This window comes from Papio anubis, chromosome 16 (genome assembly GCF_008728515.1).
Source record: "Papio anubis isolate 15944 chromosome 16, Panubis1.0, whole genome shotgun sequence".
Taxonomy (NCBI): Eukaryota; Metazoa; Chordata; class Mammalia; order Primates; family Cercopithecidae; genus Papio; species Papio anubis.
Genome location: NC_044991.1, coordinates 76,540,072 through 76,560,610, shown reverse-complemented (window position 1 = coordinate 76,560,610; position 20,539 = coordinate 76,540,072). Strand labels below are relative to the sequence as shown.

The following is a 20,539-nucleotide window of genomic DNA, read 5'->3' as shown; positions in this document are numbered from 1 at the left end:
CAAACAAAAATGTGACGGCTTCCTTGCCGACCCCGCTAAGCTGAAGCACCCCTACTCTTCCCCCAGGGCACTTCTCCTTTCTCCAAGGCTGCCTGACATACGGAGTGAACAAAGATCCCGACGTTAATTCGTGGACTTAACATCAGGAAAACTTGATTTCTTGTTTTGTTTGTTTGGTTTACAGTAAAGGGTAGAAATGCCAGTCATTTGTTTCTGCACTCCAGTGTATCATATTTTGCACACACCCATACTGGGGACCATCTCCTTAGCCTGTTATAAAGCATTTTGTAAGTTTCAAAGCACTTACTGTGTCCCCCTGGAGGACACAGTAAGAGACCAGAGGCCTCACTATTGAGGGAGGGAATTATGTGTATCACTTTTGGGTGCAGGCATTTAAGAGCAAGTGTGACTTGTCCACACTGTCCCTTCCTCTGCCTTGGCAAGACTGGAGGCCACCTATTGAGATAGTAGAGCCACTAGATCCTTGCCACCTAGAAAGGAACTGTACTGGAGACCCATTAGACTCTCAGTGGATCCTGCATGAGAAAGATCAGAGATGTGATGACACTTGCCTAAGGATGCCCAGCCAGAATTAAAAGTAGGTCTCCAGACTACCCACGTGTCCATTTCACCTCTGTATGAATCTCTAGTGAGACTAAACTGCTATAATTTCATAATAGATGAGAAAGATCTATTGTTAAGCCACCCAAATGTCTCTTTCAAAAAGTAGATTGGACATTAACCAGAAAATCTGGCTATTATCAAAAAAAGACCACTCACAGAGCCATTATTCTGACATTAGCCAGAGTAGCACCTAACCCCCGCATCTCTCCAGACTCACGTAATTAGCTTCCATTAGCAACCCCAGCCACCTTGGTCAAGCTCTCAGAGACTACCCTCCCCAGTTCCCCTCCTGCCAGACTCAGAGGACAAGGGAACTGGTTTGTGGCCGGCAGAACCTGGGGACATTGTCCTTGCCTAACACTTCCTGCACTCCTCATTTTTCATTCAATACATTGCTCTCAACAACAGGAATGGACCCATGCCATTCATCACAGTTAACACTGACAGTTCCTCCCTCAACTGCTCATGTCCTCGGCAAATATAGGGAATTGGCAATCACCCAGGCAGGGAGCACACTGTCCCGCATTTCTCCCCTCCAGAGACAAGCCTCCTCATCCTCACTTCCCTCTGCAGGGATCAGTTTTGAGTCCCTCCTCCTCCTCCACCAGAGACCATTGTCCTCAGGTGGGCACAAGATGGTGACATCACCACCTCCCAGAATTCCTGCCTTTGGAGAGGCTTGTGGGAACCTGGCTGGCCTGTTAGGAAGAGGTTGCCCAACCCAGGGCTTGTTAAGAAGAGTGCAGTTACCTCAGGGAGACGGTTCAAGTGAAGGCATAAGTTAAAAACCAGACCCCAGGATACTAGGATAAGAAAGGTCCCAAGTATATATATTTTTTAAAATAAAGAAGGGCATCAAAGTCTAGTAAACATCAATTTAAACTCTTTCTCTACTAGTTTCTTCTTCTTCTTCTTCTTTTTTTTTTTTTTTTTGACAGAGTTTTGTTCTGTTGCCCAGGCTGGAGTGCAGTGTCACTACTCTGCCTCCCAGGCTCAAGCGATTCTCTTGCCTCAGCCTCCCGAGTAGTTGGGATTACAGGCATATGCCACCACACCTGACTAATTTTTGTATTTTTAGTAAAGACAAGGTTTCACCTTGTTGGCCAGGCTGGTCTCAAACTCCTGCCCTCAAGTGATCTGCCCACCTCGGCCTCCCAAAGTGCTGGGATTACAGGCCTGCACCACCATGCCTGGCCATCTATTATTTTCTTAAGTGTTCCTCTGGATATTTGTCCTCTAAGCCTGAGTTTCCCCAATTATGAAACAGGTGGAGGCACAGCACAGCCTGTAGGACTGTTATCAGGATGAAATGAGATCCTTTGTTGCATAGATATGTATTGAAAACCAACTATGTGCTCTAAGGATTCAAGATAGAGAAAAATCAGATATAACCCCTGCCCTCACACTGCTTACAGTCTGCAGAGGTGGACATTACTGCAAAATTGCAACTTGAACAGTGTTATGAAGAAAAGGATAATAGTGCTATGAGAGTCTGTGATTGGGATTTGACTTGGCTAGGAAGGTCAAGGATGGCTTCCTCGAACAGGTGATCTTGAGCTAAAAAGGATGAGTAGGAAGTAACCAGGCAGAGTGAAGGGAAAAGCATTCCAGGCAGAGGGAACAGTGTGGGAAAGGCCCCGTGGCAAGAAGATAGTGGAGACTATGAACGACCAAAGGAAGGTTACTGGTTAATGTACCTGAGAGGAGAGGGCAGAGAGGATCATGGAACAAGAGAAGGCTGGAGAGTTAGGCAGGGAGAGACTAAACAGCTGTAACAAAGACCCCAAAATACAGTGAGTGACTTAAACAAGATGGATGTTATGAGATAGACCAGGAGCTGGCAAACTTTTTCCGTAAAGGGCCAGTCTAGCGCTGGGATTCGCTTCCATCTCAGATCCAAGACAGTTGCTCCAGCTCTGCCCAGCACATCTGCCTCCCAGCCAGCAAGAAGGAGGAAAAGGAGACAGGGCTTGTATTATTTCTGCTCACCTTCCATTGGCCAATGTTAATCACATGGCCACATCTAACTGCAAGGGAAGCTGGGAAATGTGGTCTTTATTCTGGTTAGCCCTGGGTCCAGCTAAAACTCTATGACAATGGAAGAGGGGAAGAACAGATATTGGTGACAGCTAGTGGTCTTTGCAATAGTGGGCCAGAGAGTGGTTTTGGGGAGGCCAGAAAGAAGTCTTGATGCGGGAGGGTGGGGACTGTGCAGGTGGAGAGAATGGAACGGATGCACAGATGTTGGTGAACTTGAATTGATCAGACTTAGCAACCACTATATTCTTGCCATGGGGCCTTTCCCACACTGTTCCCTCCGCCTGGAATGCTTTTCTCTTCACTCTGCCTGGTTACTTCCTACTCATCCTTCTTAGCTCTTAGCCTGCCCCCTGCAGGCTCCTGACTCCTGACTCCTGGGTATGGGGAAACAGAATAGGGCAGTGTATAGCACGTGTGACCCCCATGTTCCTGGTTTGTGGAGTCTGATGCAGATCTTGTCCGGAAAGTTCTTCACACCCTATGGCAGGTGTTGTCTTCATTATCGCCTCAGGTGGGTCAGTGACTGCAAACCCAGCTGCCTCAGAAACAGATCACAAAACAGGTGAAGGGCCTGTAGCACACTGGGCAGCCGGTTCCCTGTCCCAAGGGGTTGCTATTCCTTAACTCCAGCCAGTGGTTGCCACTGGGAATGCAGGTTGACTGAAGACAGAGCATCTAATTTTCCAAAAGAATCTGAAAATCTGGATTTTTATGTAAAATCTCCCAATTTTGAAACTCGGTCAACCAAGTAAAAATAAACTTCCCAGCAGCAAAGCCTCTGGGTTATAAGGGCTAGGGCGCCCTCCACATTGGCCCTGCATCCTCTTTCCATCTTTGAGACTGTTTTCTTCTCATGGCAAAGCCCTCTGCCTTCATCCTTTGTTGTACAAGCACAGGATTCCTGTCCCTTTGAGCCCACGAGCGCCCCCTGCAGGCTCCTGACTCCAATGTCTCACCAATCCTCTGCCAGGAGCCACTGCCTGTAGGGGATGCGGGCAACCCCATCAGACTGCTCCCAATCCCCTTAATCGGATCTGCACCAGTGACCCTTCTAATTAAAACTCCCCAGCTATAATCCCCACTTAAAGCTGGGGGAAGCGGAAGCACCATAAAAGGACCGAAGGTTTGATGGGCCAGCAGTCGCCTCCTCCTATGTCCTTGAAAATGTCTTGGGGAGACCCACAGACCTGAGTTCAAGTCTGCGGGTCTGGAACTACCGCTTACAAGTTGCGAGACTCTGGAAAAGTCGCTTCATTCTCTGAGCCTCGGTTTTCTTTATCCGTTTGTTCATTCATTTGTCAGCTATGTAGGACGCTCCCATCTGTACCAAGCACTGTTTCAGGAGCTGGGGACACGGCAGTGGACAAGACCGACCCAGTCCAGGCCCTCATGGAGCTGACACTTTAGTGTGGGACAGAAAGGAGAAAACAATTTCAGCTCAGCAGCACCAGGGCTGTGATCAGAGATGCGCAGGGGCTGTGGGAGCTCAAAGAACTGATATACCCAATGCAGACCGGGGGTCCAGAGAGGACTCGCTGGGGCAAGTGGCCCCAAAGCCGAGGCCTGAATAGGCAGCCAGGAGAAGTGGGTTTGGAGTAGGAGGAAGGGTACTCCAGGCAGAGGGAACAGCAAAGATCTAGAGCTGCAAGCACCCATGGTGGTGTAGTTTGGCAACTGTAAGTGGTTTCTCCGGGATTCAGTGTGGAATACAGTGGGAATAGGGGAAATAGTCAGGGGAGAGAAGAAAGGTGATCTTAATATAAAGCCCAAATCTCTTCCTCAGATCTCATCAGGCTCACCCCGCTCTCCCGCTCTCACTCATGCAGCCCCAGCCACACTGAGTTTCTTTGGGTTGCTTGATATACCAGGCTTATTCCCACCCAAGGCTTTCATACGTGCTGTGCCTTCTGCCTAGACTGTTCGCATCTTTGAATGACACACACTCCTTATTTTTAAGTCTCAGCAACCAGACACCTCCTAAGAGAGGCCTGCCTTGACCACTCGGCCTCCTGTGGACACCCCTAGTGCTTCTCCATCGATCCCCCTGGTTTGCTTTTCTCAGTAACTCACAGCACCTAACACTATCTGACATCACCTTGCCTCTTTCCTGGTTTACATTTTTGGGTTTTTTTGGTCTGCCTCTCCCTACCAGTTCCGTGAGGCTGGGAAATTTTCTTTCTTATTCATGCAGCACCCTCAGCAACTAGCATAGCACTTAGTAGTGCTCAATAAGCACATGCCAACTAAATGCACAGGAACTGGAACTTAACTGAGAGAATGAGGAGTCGCTGCAGGGCTTACAGCAGTTCTGTGGCTTGCTCAGCTTCTTATTCTCTCCTTTGAACTATCCATATGTTGTGGGGATGGAAAGCAATGGGCCAGCATGGGCAACGTGCAAAACCCCATCTCTACAAAAAATACGAAAAGGGAGGTTGAGGCTGCAGTGAGCCAAGATCACACCCCTGCACTCCAGCCTGGGCAACAGAGTGAGATCCTGTCTCAAAAAAAAAAAAAAAGAAAAAAGAAAAAAAGGCCCGGTGCAGTGGCTCACGCCTGTAATCCCAACACTTTGAGAGGCCAAGGCGGGTGGATCACCTGAGGTCAGGAGTTTAAGACCAGCCTGGCTAACATGGTGAAACCCTATCTCTGTTAAAAATGCAAAAATTAGCTGGACATAGTGACCTGTAATCCCAGTCACTCAGGAGGCTGAGGCACAAGAATCGCTTGAACCCAGGAGGCGGAGGTTGCAGTGAGTCGAGATCGCGACATTGCACTCCAGCCTGGGTGACAGAGCAAGACTCTGTCTCAAAAAGAAAGAAAAGCAAAGCAATGGGCTTCTCTTTATGGAAAGCAACTTTTTATATAACTTTATTGAGGCTTTACTTTACATATCATACAATGCGCACCCATTTCCAGCATACAATTCGATAATTTTTATTAAATTTTACCAAGTTGTGCAGCCTTTGCCCTAAATCAGTTTTTAGAACATTTTCATCCTAATGAGATCCTTTATGCTCATTAACTGTTAATCCCTATCCCCCACCCTGGCAACCACTGACCTACTTTCTGTCTCTATAGATTTGCTTTATCTGGACATTTCATATAAGTGGAATCATATAAGTGGCTTTTTGTGTCTGACTTCTCTCACTTATCATAATGTTTTCACGGTTCATCTGTGTCGTAGCAAATATCAGCACTTCATTCCTTTTTATGGATGAGAATATTCCATTGTATGGATAGCTGCATTTTGTTTATCCACTCATCAGTTGATGGACATTTGGGTTGTTTCCACTGTGGGGCTATTATGAATACTGCAGCTATAAACCTGCATGTTTATGAAGAGCAATTTGCAAGCCCTAAACACTAGGTGCGGCTTCCAGCTTGCCAAAGCTTCTAGTGTTACTGAACGGTATTGACCGCAATGGGCTGTGTGACTGTGGGCAAGTCTCTTCCATTCTCTGCTTGAGTTTCCTCATCTTCCCAGCGGGGAGCTTGAGCCCTTTTCTGTGCCCCAGTCTGTGCCTCATCCACATTCCTGGAACAGCAGAGAAGTGTGCAGAGGCCACGATAAACAGACCTTAGGCCTCTCTGTGATCAACCACCAGAGTCGACAATTAGGATGAGGAGGGCCTGGCTCCAGCACTCCTGGATTCCACCCTGGGGATCCCCACCTGCCAATCTTTTCCCCCAGAGGACCAAAGCCCCCTCTCCCATTTGGTGCAGACAGGTAGGCTCCAGGATCCAGAACCTCTTCACAGGGAATTTGAGGACAGCCTCCCAGTCTCTGGTACTGGCTCCTGCCTCTGCTCCCCGGGTTCCTGGAGTTCTGCCAAGCCCAACTGGGCTCAGATCCCAGAAAAGCAGAGGCCTGTCCAGGCCTGAGCTGGGGCCGGGAGGACTCCCAGGTGGTGGCCAGTTCCCCACTCCTGGGGCTTATCCCAGAAACCAAATCAACACAGTCCATCTGGGTCCACAAGCTGTTTAGAGGATGCATGCTGCCTTAGGCAGTCACTGGGGTCTATACACCTACTCCTGGTTCCAAAAGCAACCAGCACAGAGGTTAGGGGTGGGGCTGACCATAAATTATCTGAATAATAATTTATTTATTTGAGACGGAGTTTCCCTCTTGTCACCCAGGCTGGAGTGCAGTGGCTCGATCTCAGCTCACTGCAGTCTCCGCCTCCTGGGTTCAAGTGATTCTCCTGCCTCAGCCTCCCAGGTAGCTGGGATTAAAGGCGCCCCCACACCTGGCTAATTTTTGTATAGTTAGTAGAGATGGGTTTCACCATGTTGGCCAGGCTGGTCTTGAACTCCTGACCTCAGGTAATCCGCCCACCTCGGCCTCCCAAAGTGCTAGGATTACAGGGGTGAGCCACCACGCCTGGCCCTGAATAATAGTTTAATAACATTATATATTAGGTAGCTTTTAGGTGTCAAGTGCTCAGTTACCTTTATCTTCATTTTAGAGAAAAGGAAACAGAGGCTCAGAGAGGGGGAGTGACTTGTCCAAAGCCACACAGCTGGGGATTAATAGCCCTGGGACTCAAACTCAAGTCCAAAATCAGCTTATAAATAAATGTAAAGAAATGTGGAGAAATAAATACTATTAAAGTTTAAAGTAACTGTGCCACTAGCTAAGGGCATTTTGAGTTCATTGAATTCTCACTGCAGTCTTGCAATGATCCCCATCTTACAGATGGGGAAACTGAGGCACAGAGGGCTTAACTCACGTTGGGAAGTTCCCCAGGCAGGAAGTGTGGCCCTAACTCTAAGGGCCTCATTGAGTCTGGAAAAGAAAAAGGTCTCGCAGGTGGGGCCAGGAGGAGTGGGTCAGGGGAGACCCCCACACTGCATTACCGCACATGCTGTGTGATGCACATTCACACAGACAGATGCCAGGTGTGCTTCGAACCTCCCAACCCAACCCTGAGCAGCAGGCACTCCCCCCTACCCCCACACCTTGGGGTCCAGTAGGGCCCCTGCCCCTGCTTCGCTCGTTTCCTAGGCCTCCTTGGGCTGAGGGATGGGGAGAGGGAGGGCAGTCTCAGTACAAAGTGGGTGCCTGCCTTAGGTCTGGACAATAGCTGGGTGCATAATTCATGCATCTGTCAGCAGAACATCAATTATGTGGGCCTTCCCTGGAGTTGTCTGGGGGTTAGAAACCAAAGCAGGCTTCCCCTGCTAGCCTCTGGGGGAAAATAGGACCTCCCAGCTCTTAAAGGAACAGACTCCCCGGGAATCCATTCCTCCCTGTGCAGGCGCCCTCCTGCCAGAAGTCGCCAGACAAGAGCAGCTTCCTGTAGGGCTCAGCCCAAAGCCCACTGACTGACCTCTCTGACCCAGTCCGTGTCCCCAACTCCACAATTGTGAGGGGCTGACTATTGGCATGTCCCAGAGTTTCTCAACCTCAGTACTGATGGCATTTCGGGCTGGATCATTCTTTGCCATGGGGGCTGTCCTGTGCATTGTAGGGCATTTAGTGACATCCCAGACCTTCACCCCCAAGATGTCAGGAGCACCCCTCCCACCAGTTGTAATGACCAAAAATTTCTGCCAAAATTGCCAAGTGTCCCCTAGGAGTAAAAATCATCCCCTTAAAAACCACTAGTATGTCCTCATTTTACAAATAAGGAAACTGAGGCAGTGAACATTTGGATGCCCAAGGCCATCCTACCAATGAATGGCAAGAGCTAGAATTTCAACTCCAGGACCCACACTCCTCACCTCAACACAGGAGCGCTAAAAAGTGTGCTGCCAAGATGTTATTCCAACAATCACATATTTATTTTGGTGAATATTTAATACATATGGCCCTGGCATGAAAAATCAGCAATTTTGCATATTATTTCTTAGAATAAAGCTAAAATGAAACAAAGAAGGTGAGTAGGCTTTTTTGATTTTTTGTTTTTACCATTAAGGAAAGAGTGATACAAGTAGCAAAATACATACAGTATAGTGTCAAAACTGAGGGAAGTCCAGGAGCAGTGGCTCACACTTATAATCCTAGCACTTTGTGGGCCCTGGTGGGAGGATTGCTTGAGGCCAGGAGTTCAAGACCAGCCTGGGCAACATAGTAAGACCCCATCTCTACACAGTATAGCCAGGCATGGTAGCATGTGCCTGTAGTCCAAGTTTCCCGGGAGGCTAAGGCAGGAGGATCGTTTGAGCCTAGGCATTCGAGCTGTGATTGCACCACTGCACTCTAGCCTGGGCCACAGAGGGAGACTCTATCTCTTTAAAAAAAAATAGCGCAACAAAATGACAATTTAGGGACCCATACATTCTTATTGAAAATCATACATAGAAACCAAGGGATGAAAAACTGCACACAGAGGTTGTCTCTGGAGTGGGAAGGACACAAAGGAAGTGTCAGTGTTACTGCTGCCTATTCTGTCTCTCCATTTGGATGGTGGGTTCTAGGTGTTCATTTGATTATGGTTCATAAATTATATATAAAGTAGGTCTACTTTTGTATATATCAAACGTTTTATTTTATTTATTTTTGAGCCAGAGTTTCGCTCTTGTTGCCCAGGCTGAAGTGCAATGGCATGATCTCGGCTCACCGCCACCCCCACCTCCCAAGTTCAAGCGATTTTCCTGCCTCAGCCACCCAAGTAGCTGGGATTACAGCCGCCTGCCACCATGGTTGGCTAATTTTTTGTATTTTTAGTAGAGACGGGTTTCACCACGTTGGCCAGGCTGGTCTTGAACTCCTGACCTCAGGTGATCCACCTGTCTCGGCCTCCCAAAGTGCTGGGATTACAGGTATGAGCCACCGCACCTGGCCTCAAACATTTCATTTTATAAAATATTACAGAATATTTCTTTTTCAATGGGTGCAAATCAAGAAACTCAAAACCTATTTTTTTAAACATAGGATGTGTCAGACTTAACTACAGAAAAAAAATCAGAAGTTATAGAACCCCTGAGGCTGGGGAGGCACCACAACTCGGAACATTCCCTTTCATCTTCAGAGCTGGCCCATCAGGGCACCGGCACTCTCTTGCCCCCTGTGGCATCCCAAGTGTCTAGCCTAGTGCCTCACGCAGAGTAGATGACCAAGAAATATTTCCCAGGCCAGTGCAGTGACTCACACCTGTAATCCCAGTGCTTTGGGAGGCCAAGGCAGGAGGATAGCTTGAGCCCAGGAGTTCCAGACCAGTCTGGGCAACAAAGTGAGACCCCATCATTACAAAAAAAGTTAAAAATTAGTTGGGCTTGATTGTACTCTCCTGCAGTCCTAGCTACTTGGGAGGCTGAGGTGGGAGAATTGCTTGAGCATGGGAGTTTGAGGCTGCAGTAAGCTATGATTAAACCATTGCACTCTAGCTTGCGCAACAGAGAAAGACACTGTCTCTTAAAACAACAACAACAACTGAATTCTGGTCCATGAACTTGAGCAACAGCCAACAAATACATGGGGAGCGCCTGTTAGGTGTCCCACCCTGGGTCAGGTGCTGGGGTCCCACAGATAAACCTCAGAACCCATCCCCATCCTCCCAGTGCTGACCGATTCTGAGCAGCAATAAGCACACTCACTCACGTGCACGCACGCACACGCACGCACACGCATGCACACACACACACGCGCACATCTGTGATGGGATATGAGTGGTAAGTATCCCCAAGGTATGGTAAAATGGTGAGGAAACCCAAGGATGGAGCAGTCAACCCTGCCTGGGGAAAGCAGGGAGAACTCCAGAGGGAAGGAATCGCGTGGGCTGGATTTGAAAAGATGGGTTGGAATTCACCAGACAGTGAGCAAGAAGCTTGGACATACAGAATTGACCGATGATAGTGTGTGACTAGAGGAGCGTGAATTTTGAGAACCCATGGCAGGAGTGGCCAGAGAGGGGTCAGAGTCAAAATGAGAAGGACTTGACAACCATGTGTCCTTACTGGTGATTCATTGCAGGGCCAGAAACCTCTCACACTCACCCATGCAGCATTGGGTTGACTTACAGGATACAGCAGACAGTCTCAGAACAAGGACAGGAGGCAAAGACCGAGACTGGGCCACCCCAAGGCTGGGTGATCTGAGTGGATGGGGTGATGTGGGCTGAGATTTCCCCTGTGATGACAGCTGGCATCTATTAGACACTCACCACATGCTGCTGGAAGCTGTCCTAGCATTTTGCCTGTGCTAACACATTTCATCTTCACAGCAGTTCTCTGAGGTAGATACTGTTATCAGCCCATTTTCTAGATGAGGAAACTGGGACTTAGAGAGGTTAAATAACTTGCTCAATGTAAGGAAATGGCAGAGAGCTGAGGCTTGAACCTCAAACAGGCTGACACCAGTGCCTCAGCTCTTAACTGCTGCCCTCTGCACCTTGCTATGGCCCTCCTGTGGTCCCCACTCCTTCATCTGCACCTTCCCTTCATTCTCTGGCTTTTCTTGAAGGTTCAGCTTTCTTTGTCTTTTTCTTTTGTTTCGTTTTTTTTGTTTGTTTTTTGAGATGGAGTCTCACTCTGTCGCCCAGGCTGGAGTGCAGTGGTGCGATCTCGGCTCACTGCAACCTCTGCCTCCCGGGTTCAAGCGATTCTCCTGCCTCACCTCCCAAGTAGCTGGGAATACAGGCGTGGCTGCTATGCCCAGCTAATTTCGTTTCTTTCTTTTTTTTCCTTTTTCTTTTGTTTTCTTTTGAGACAGGGTTTCTCTCTCTGTCACCCAGGCTGGAGTGCAGTGGTGTGGTCATGGTTCACCGCAGCCTCAACCTCCTTGGGCTCAAGAGATTCTCCCGCCTCAGCCTTCCAAGTAGCTGGGACTATAGACATGTGCCAACGCATCCAGCAGATTTTTTATTTTTTGTAGAGACAAGGTCTCACTGTGTTGACCAGGCTGGTCTCAAACTCCTGGGCTCAAGCAATTCCCCCACCTTAGCCTCCCAAAGTGTTGGGATTACAAATGTAAGCCACCATGCCTAGGCTAAGGTTCAGCTTTCTCTGATGTTTTTATGGCATCTCTGTCCCCTACATTTGGGAGACAGTTGCTTGAGGATTGGGCTTATCATGAAGCTGATTCAAGCCTAGATTCTACTTAACATTTAATTCAGGGACTCACCCTCCTGTAACCCACTCACTGCCTGGGTTCCTGAGCTCAAATTTCTCAAAGGTAGGTTGGCTAAGCCCTAGTGTACAGATTGGCTCTGCCTAGATTTTTTATCGAAACTTCGTGCTCTGATCAGTGGCAGCCAGGATCAAATAATACAACCATGGTGACCAGGCCCCCCCTTCCCACTTAGCAGGGTCAGAGGGAGAGAAAGGGAAAAATCTACAAAAGTAAGACAGGTATAGGGGACCCATTAGACAGGTTTAGGGGGTTGGATTTTTTCATGAGGAGCCCTGGAGATTTATTAAGCAAAGGAGTAGTGTGATTGGATTTGTATTTTTGGGGAAAAAAAAAAAAAAAGACCCTCAGAGCAATTGATTACATCTGTTTGCTTTTCTGCACAGTCTGTAGACTGGCCTAGATTCTATTAATTTCAACATACATCCATTGAGCCCTTTCTCTGGGCCAAGCCCTCTTCTTGATCCAGGGCACTCGAAGGTAGCTAAGCTAAGGTCTTCAGCCCTCAAAAGCACATAGTTCCAATCAAGAGTTAACATGGGCCCAGAATGTCTGTGCCTCCCTAGGAATTACCTGCAAAATCTTGAATGTCTAGGCATTTTTCCAGCAAAAGGTTAGCTTTCATCTGATTTTTTTTTTCCTTTTGTTCTTTTACAGAGACAGGGTCTCACTATGTTGCACAGGCTAGACTCGAACTCCTGGCCTCAAACGATTCTCCTGTCTAGGCCTCCCAAAGTGCTGGGATTACAGACATGAGGCACCATACCCAGCCACATCCGACTTTTAACACAGCCTTAAGAGCTCATGTTCTTGGGTCACCCAGACCTGGGTTAAAATGCTCGCCCTTCCACTTACTAGCTGTGGAAACCCAAGTGTCCGCATCTGTTCAATGGAGCTAATAGCACTGAACAGGGTTATTATAAGAATGAAATGAGCTATTTCATGGAAAGTGCCTAGCACACAACGAACACTCAATCAAGGATAGCTATTACCATTAGTATCATCTCCGTGAAGGTAGTTCCCCACCCAGTGTGAGCCACTGGTCTAGATCAGAAGTCAGCAAATCATGGTTCACAGGCTAAATTCGGTCTACTGTCTGCTTTTGTAAATAAAGTTTTATTGAAACACAGCTATGCCCATTCATTTATGTATTATCCAAAGTTGCTTTTATGCTACAGCTACAGAGTCAAGTGTTGCAACAGAGAATGCAGTGTTTCAGGGCCTATAAAATGGTTACTATCTGAAAAAGTATGTTTGAACCCTGGGCTTGCTGATAGCTTTAAAACATTTCATTTCTCTGGGCCTTGGTTTCCACATCTGGACAATAAATGGATTACAACAAATTCTCTTTTTGGCTCATTAAATGACTAGTGAGATGTGAAAATGCTCTTGAACATTGAGGAGTGCCCTGTAGATCCAGGGTGTTATGACGATCATCCCGTGAGGTGGTTGATAACTAAATCCCACTCTCTTCTCCTCACAGATCCTTGCCATAATTTCCATCATGTTCATCGTCCTCTCCACCATTGCCCTGTCCCTCAACACGCTGCCTGAGCTACAGAGCCTCGATGAGTTCGGCCAGTCCACAGACAACCCCCAGCTGGCCCACGTGGAGGCTGTGTGCATCGCATGGTTCACCATGGAGTACCTGCTGCGGTTCCTCTCCTCGCCCAAGAAGTGGAAGTTCTTCAAGGGCCCACTCAATGCCATTGACTTGTTGGCCATTCTGCCATACTATGTCACCATTTTCCTCACCGAATCCAACAAGAGCGTGCTGCAATTCCAGAATGTCCGCCGCGTGGTCCAGATCTTCCGCATCATGCGAATTCTCCGCATCCTTAAGCTTGCACGCCACTCCACTGGCCTCCAGTCCCTGGGCTTCACTTTGCGGAGGAGCTACAATGAATTGGGCTTGCTCATCCTCTTCCTCGCCATGGGCATTATGATCTTCTCCAGCCTTGTCTTCTTTGCTGAGAAGGATGAGGACGACACCAAGTTCAAAAGCATCCCAGCCTCTTTCTGGTGGGCCACCATCACCATGACTACTGTTGGGTATGGAGACATCTACCCCAAGACTCTCCTGGGGAAAATTGTTGGGGGACTCTGCTGCATCGCGGGAGTCCTGGTGATTGCTCTTCCCATCCCCATCATCGTCAATAACTTCTCTGAGTTCTATAAGGAGCAGAAAAGACAGGAGAAAGCAATCAAACGGCGAGAGGCTCTGGAGAGAGCCAAGAGGAATGGCAGCATCGTATCCATGAACATGAAGGATGCTTTTGCCCGGAGCATTGAGATGATGGACATTGTAGTTGAGAAAAATGGGGAGAATATGGGTAAGAAAGACAAAGTACAAGATAACCACTTATCTCCTAACAAATGGAAATGGACAAAGAGAACACTGTCTGAAACCAGCTCAAGTAAGTCCTTTGAAACTAAGGAGCAGGGATCCCCTGAAAAAGCCAGATCATCTTCTAGTCCTCAGCACCTGAACGTTCAGCAGTTGGAAGACATGTACAATAAGATGGCCAAGACCCAATCCCAACCCATCCTCAATACCAAGGAGTCAGCAGCACAGAGCAAACCAAAGGAAGAACTTGAAATGGAGAGTGTCCCTAGCCCCGTAGCCCCTCTGCCCACTCGCACAGAAGGGGTCATCGACATGCGAAGTATGTCGAGTATTGATAGCTTCATTAGCTGTGCCACAGACTTCCCTGAGGCCACCAGATTCTCCCACAGCCCTTTGACATCACTCCCCAGCAAGACTGGGGGCAGCACAGCCCCAGATGTGGGCTGGCGAGGAGCTCTGGGTGCCAGTGGTGGTAGGTTTGTGGAGGCCAACCCCAGCCCTGATGCCAGCCAGCACTCTAGTTTCTTCATTGAGAGCCCCAAGAGTTCCATGAAAAATAACAACCCTTTGAAGCTCCGAGCACTTAAAGTCAACTTCATGGAGGGTGACCCCAGTCCACTCCTCCCCGTTCTAGGGATGTACCACGACCCTCTTAGGAACCGGGGGAGTGCTGCAGCTGCTGTCGCTGGACTGGAGTGTGCCACACTTTTGGACAAGGCTGTGCTGAGCCCAGAGTCCTCCATCTACACCACAGCAAGTGCTAAGACACCCCCCCGGTCTCCTGAGAAACACACAGCAATAGCGTTCAACTTTGAGGCGGGTGTCCACCAGTACATTGACGCAGACACAGATGATGAGGGGCAGCTGCTCTACAGTGTGGACTCTAGCCCCCCCAAAAGCCTCCCTGGGAGTACCAGTCCGAAGTTCAGCACAGGGACAAGATCGGAGAAAAACCACTTTGAAAGCTCCCCTTTACCCACCTCCCCTAAGTTCTTAAGGCAGAACTGTATTTACTCCACAGAAGCATTGACTGGAAAAGGCCCCAGTGGTCAGGAAAAGTGCAAACTTGAAAACCATATCTCCCCTGACGTCCGTGTGTTGCCAGGGGGAGGAGCCCATGGAAGCACACGAGACCAGAGCATCTGAACTGCCCCACCTTGGAGGAGAGACTTTTGGGTGAGGTCCAAAGAGGAGAGCTGTCCAGCTTACCTGCCACAGAGCTTTTCTGCATGAACTCTGGAACAGAAAGGCCCTGTAAAGCCCTCAGAGAGAAGAGAGACTCCAGAGAAGGCTCCCTAAGACCTTGAGAGCCATGACAGGTCCATCAGCATGAAGTTGGCCAAGCCATAGGGCACAGCACCTCCTTGTAACAACTCTATTGCCCTTTTTGGGAGATGACATGAGTGTAACTCACAGCCACCACTACCACCACTTTAGACAGGACTGAGGCCACATACTCCCCATTCTTCTCTCATGGCTTTCCATCTCAGCCTTGGAGGGCAACATTTCCAATCCTCCTGGCTTCAGCTGGAGAAGGATGCTGGAACAAGCGGCTGGTGTTGAAAGAGTGGGTTGACCAATTTGGTATTGAATGTTGCCCGGCCACCCCTAGGAACACCTGTCCATCACCTCCTGGATGGATTCCACTGTTAGACAGCTACAGGGAATGATTGGTCACGGGGAAGTCTCTGCGCCATAAGCCACGATCCCAGCTCAAAACCCTTACTCAAATGTCTTCATTGACTTCAGTATTCCGTAGTACCTGAGATTTTATTTTGAGATACCATCAGGGTGAGTTGCACCACTTGTACTCAATTCTAATTGCCCCCTGGCAATCTGGGAAGGGTTCAGAAGGTGGGAACCCAGCCAACAGCATGAACTCAGAGCATTGCTTTAGGGTTGGAGGAGGAACACGCTTTCTTTACATCACTAGTGTAGACTCAAAAGATATGCAAGTGTCAAATATGCAAAAGAAATAGTTTATTCAAAGAGACTGTGTGTTACTGAAGAACAGTATAAAAATATGATTTTTTTTACTTGCAAAAATGAAAGGAAAAAAATACCCCGCATTGAAATGCCCAGTTCAGACTGAATAATTCCTGCTGCAGCAAGGAAAGTACCTACTATAATAGAAATTCTGTTTTGTTTTCTGTGGTTTTCAAGTTTAAAAAAAAGTTAAAATAAAAAGCACTTTATGTTTTTCAAAAATAGGTTCTGCCAGGGACAGTGTCAACATCTTGCACTTTAAAACAAGCACTATTTCCCGTGGGCCAATTGTTGGGACTGTAGTTGGATTGTTGCTACCTGCCTGTTTCTGGCCACCGTGGGTAATATTGTGCTGGTATTACTGTCTGCCATATCAAAGTCTGTGGGCTCCTTCCCCGCCCCTCTGAAGCCTTCCCTTAACCCTCATGGGTCAGGAGGGGTTCTTGCCCCTTGGGTGGGGCCTCTCATGAAGTCGAGTATACAGGAGACATGCACATCTCAAAGGACACAGTGACAGTTGGACATTGGGTGTTTTACTTTGTTCTCTTTCTTGTCAACCAGCTATTGGTTTTTCAGTGTCACTGTCTGTACTCAAAGCTCAACTCTCCTTCCTGCAGCCATCGATGCAGCCAGTACAGACAAAAGCAATAAGTATTCGTGTGCATCCTGAGTGGTTCTGGTGTATTTCTTGGTGTTGGTTTTCCTGTCCTAGTTTGATGACCTGACATTGTCCTGCCTGCTTTTAGTCCAACAGCATGGTGTTGTTGGCCGTTCCTCAGTACAGTGGCATTGGGTTGAACCACTGATGAATACAATGCTATAGTGTTGGCTCACCTGTCAGTAAAGATGACATGTTATTGGTCTGCCTGTCTGTAGTACAATGGAACAATGTTGTTCTCTTAATGTAATATTGATGGATGATGTCCCAAGTACAATAGTGTAGTTCTGCTTATCCTCAATACAGTAATAGGCATATGTCTTCCCAATGGAAGAAAGATATAGTATTGGTTCACCTAGTCTTAAGTCTCAATATCATCTGTTGCTGGTCTGCCTGTTAGTACAATGGCATGATTCACCTCTCAGTACACAAATATCATGGAGCTGTTCTGCCTGCCCTTCATACATAAGGCATAAGGTTGAGCCACCTGCCACACGTATGATGAGATGGGATCATTCCACCACTTTTAAAAATACGTCTTCTCTGCTGTATACAAACCCAATTCATAACATCTCTCAGCATCTCCAGAGACTGTGGATCCCCCCAAGAGGGAGCAGCCCTGTTCTTTGCTGCATTAACAAAGAAAACGAGAACGTCACTCTTCCTAGGTATCTTCAGAGTATTCACGCAGCAACTACAAAGGGACTTAGGGGCAGGGAGAGTGTGAGGGCGTCCTGTGCCAGGCAGAGGAAGCAGCACTCCCAAAACACTTTGCTGAACATGCAGTCTGAGCTGGGGGCCTCTTGAGGAACAACTGTGGGACAGTTCTCCGACCATCTCACATGTGTCTTCTTTGTTTTCATCACCATTAATGTCCACCATCAGCACAAATGTGAAAATTCAGGGAAAAAAACAAATGCTTTTTGATAAAAGTAAATAGTTGTGATTTCCAATTCAGATATTTTTAGAGCTGATGCTATCTGTAAAAATTAATAATAATGATAATATAGTCTATTTTACATATCAGGAAAGTGAACATGTTTCAATATAGCCATATATATTGAGAAGGAACTTACCACCCCTTCTTCCAGTCGAGGCATTTCATTTGTTGGTTGAAGCAGATGAGAAGTGTACAGATTGAACATGATTTCTTTTTTTTTTTTTTTTTTAAAAACGAAAACCAATTGGTGCAACTCTCCTTGTAACCAAAGGCCCTTTCTGCCTTCTGTGGTCATGTAGGACCTGGCCCTTCCTTCCTTGTGTATTTTGTCCAACCTTAAAGTAGCATTTTATTGAGTCACTTTTGAAGGACGAATTCAGAAGTATCATTAAGAACCTACCTTTTCAGGCTTCATAGCCAGAGTCCTATAGAGTTCTTATAGAAACAGAATAATTGAAATTCAGCATATACTATGCCTTAGAAAGTATTCCGTTTGGGTTCGATTGGGTTTTTTTTTTTTCTTTTACTTGCGTGTGTATGTATTGGGGGAGTATAGCTTTTATTCTGTGCTCAATTCGAAATAGAGTATTATAAGTTTTCCCAGCCCATCCACCCGCTAAAAAAGAACATATCCAAATTTTAATATGCATCCACCCCACCTGTACCTACATGTGTGAATACACACGCACTGGGGAATCTACCTAAGAGTCTTCACTGAGAAGTTCACCTGATAGAAAGGTCTTGATAGAGAAGAGGAAAGCAATGGTCTGAAGGCAAATCCTGCTTTAACTTGCTGGTCCATTTCCCATTCATTCCTGAACCAATGAGAGCAGAAAGAAACAAGTCAACCCAAACAAGCAAACTAGGGGCTGGACGCGGCGAATGGATGCTGGTCAGTTTGGCGAATTCACTGAAACTCATCAAGAACCCAGCTGAACTTGCGTTCCAACTTACACCATTATCAGAAAGGGCTAGGGACCAGGTAGCTATGTGTCCCAATCACACGGGGGAGAGTCTGCCACCAGCGGTGAGAGAGGTGGGGAAGCTTTGGAGGAGACAGTATATTCACCTTTTTATCTTTGGGTAAAAGAAACCAACAGGACTTTGGTGCAGTAGATTTCTCAGTGCCTTCTTTAGGAATTCTATCTTAAGCACACTTCAAGGGGAAAGATAAAAGGAGGAGAGAACATTTGTTCCCGTGAAGTCCCTTTCTCCAAAGGACTGGGGATCAAGAAGGAAGAAGAGTAAGAAGGAAAAACGACAAAATCCTGAGGAGGCCATTTCTTTTAACCCACCCAGCTTGCCCCTGAAAACTGCTGGTGACACAAACTTTTTCAAACTGACTCCCAGCTTCTCCATGTGTCTTGGTAACTGTAGCCTCGTCTCTGCCCTTTCTCCTAATAAGATCCATGTTTCTAAGGAGAAAAACAAAACAGTATTCTCTTCTGTAAAACTGTAATGTATTGTTGATATTTGTAACTATTGTATATTTCTGTCTTGCTCCAGTCCCAGCTGGAGTGTCTAGTTCCATGGACAAGGGGATATTTAAAATTCACCACGGACAAGGGCCACTAAAGCCAGGTCTCTATTGCTAATCTCTCTCCTGTTATTTCTCTACCAACTAATCTCAAGTAACAATACCCCAGGCTTTTTTCAGCCTCAATTCAAGTAACTTTGAATCAAAAGAGAGCAAGGCAAAAAGCCTCCGGACGTGCTTCTTTGGGAAAGGACTTTTTTTGTAGCTGCAGAGTGGGAAGGAGGGAGAAGGGGCTCCCCTGAGACCCCGGCAGGACAATGGAAAGCTTCCAGTCCTGAGCTGATGTTTCCTCACCTATCACTGCTTATAGGACAGCATCCAAATGCTTTCATGTCGCTCAGCCCAGGCAACCCAAACCAGTCCTGGCTACACCCAGAAATAAGAGTTACCTCTGCATTTTCTGTTGCCATTTTTCTGGCTCTAGAAGTATCTGATGCGCGACTATGTCATAGAATGTCCACGCATCTCAGAGTAGTCTATTTTTCTGTTCAGATAAAATATATATATATATGTATTTTTAGCAAATTTATAATAGGGCAATTGAGTCTGATTTCTTCTTTTGTAATACAGAACAATATCTTAGGAGTTTCATTGTTGGTCATTATCGTAGCTGATGTTTTCTGGTCTTTTGCAGTTCCTACCATTGTCCCTTGGGCTGTTTGGGTTTTCTTCCTTTTGATTCTGATTTCTTGAGGGTGGGGAAAGACTTTGGGGTCTGACTTCCTTGTGTAGGCATTTCTTGACACTAGGCCTGGAGTCTGTCAATGCTGTGAGTTTCCTCATTCAATTCTGTGTGTTTCTCCTATTCGTTGTTCTTAAGAATCCAGGGCATGAATGCAGGAATGAGACCCAGGGAAGCGGAGCTACAGATGGCCCTCAAAATCAGGATGGGATGTGGGCTGGTTTCGCTTATATCCCACACCCCTTTAGGGATCTGAAGGGACTGAGTTTTCTCATCCTCTCTGGGGAACCAAAAATCTCATGCAAGCAAACTCATCACTGACATTTCTGAGATCCAGAATACATGTGAGTCCCTCCTGGCTGGGCTGCTCCCATGTCCAGCACCCTGTCAGCCTGTTACGTCAATCAGATCTGAAGGTCAGAGGTTTTTCAGGTTCTCGTGAACCTCACAAGAACATGCTGGGCCTCAGATCTCACTGACTTGTTTATCAGTTCCTTGTTTCAATCTGTTTATTTTTTATTTTTATTTTATTATTATTATTATTATTATTTTGAGACAAAGTCTTGCTGTGTTGCCCAGGCTGCAGTGCAATGGCACGATCTCGGCTCACTACAACCTCCTCCACCCAGGTTCAAGTGATTCTCATGTCTCAGCC

General features: G+C 47.1%; 1 protein-coding gene across 1 annotated transcript in view; it reads left to right on the top strand.

The window, feature by feature from the left end:
* Window positions 1-19,793, top strand: part of KCNB1 (potassium voltage-gated channel subfamily B member 1) — a 113,469-nt gene extending 93,676 nt beyond the window's left edge. Inside the window, exon 2 of the mRNA XM_021920952.2 lies at window positions 13,218-19,793. Within this exon, the coding sequence (XP_021776644.1) occupies window positions 13,218-15,227 (2,010 nt within the window). The 3' untranslated portion in view covers window positions 15,228-19,793. The remainder of the gene's footprint in view (window positions 1-13,217) is intronic.
* Window positions 19,794-20,539: the final 746 nt, after the last annotated feature.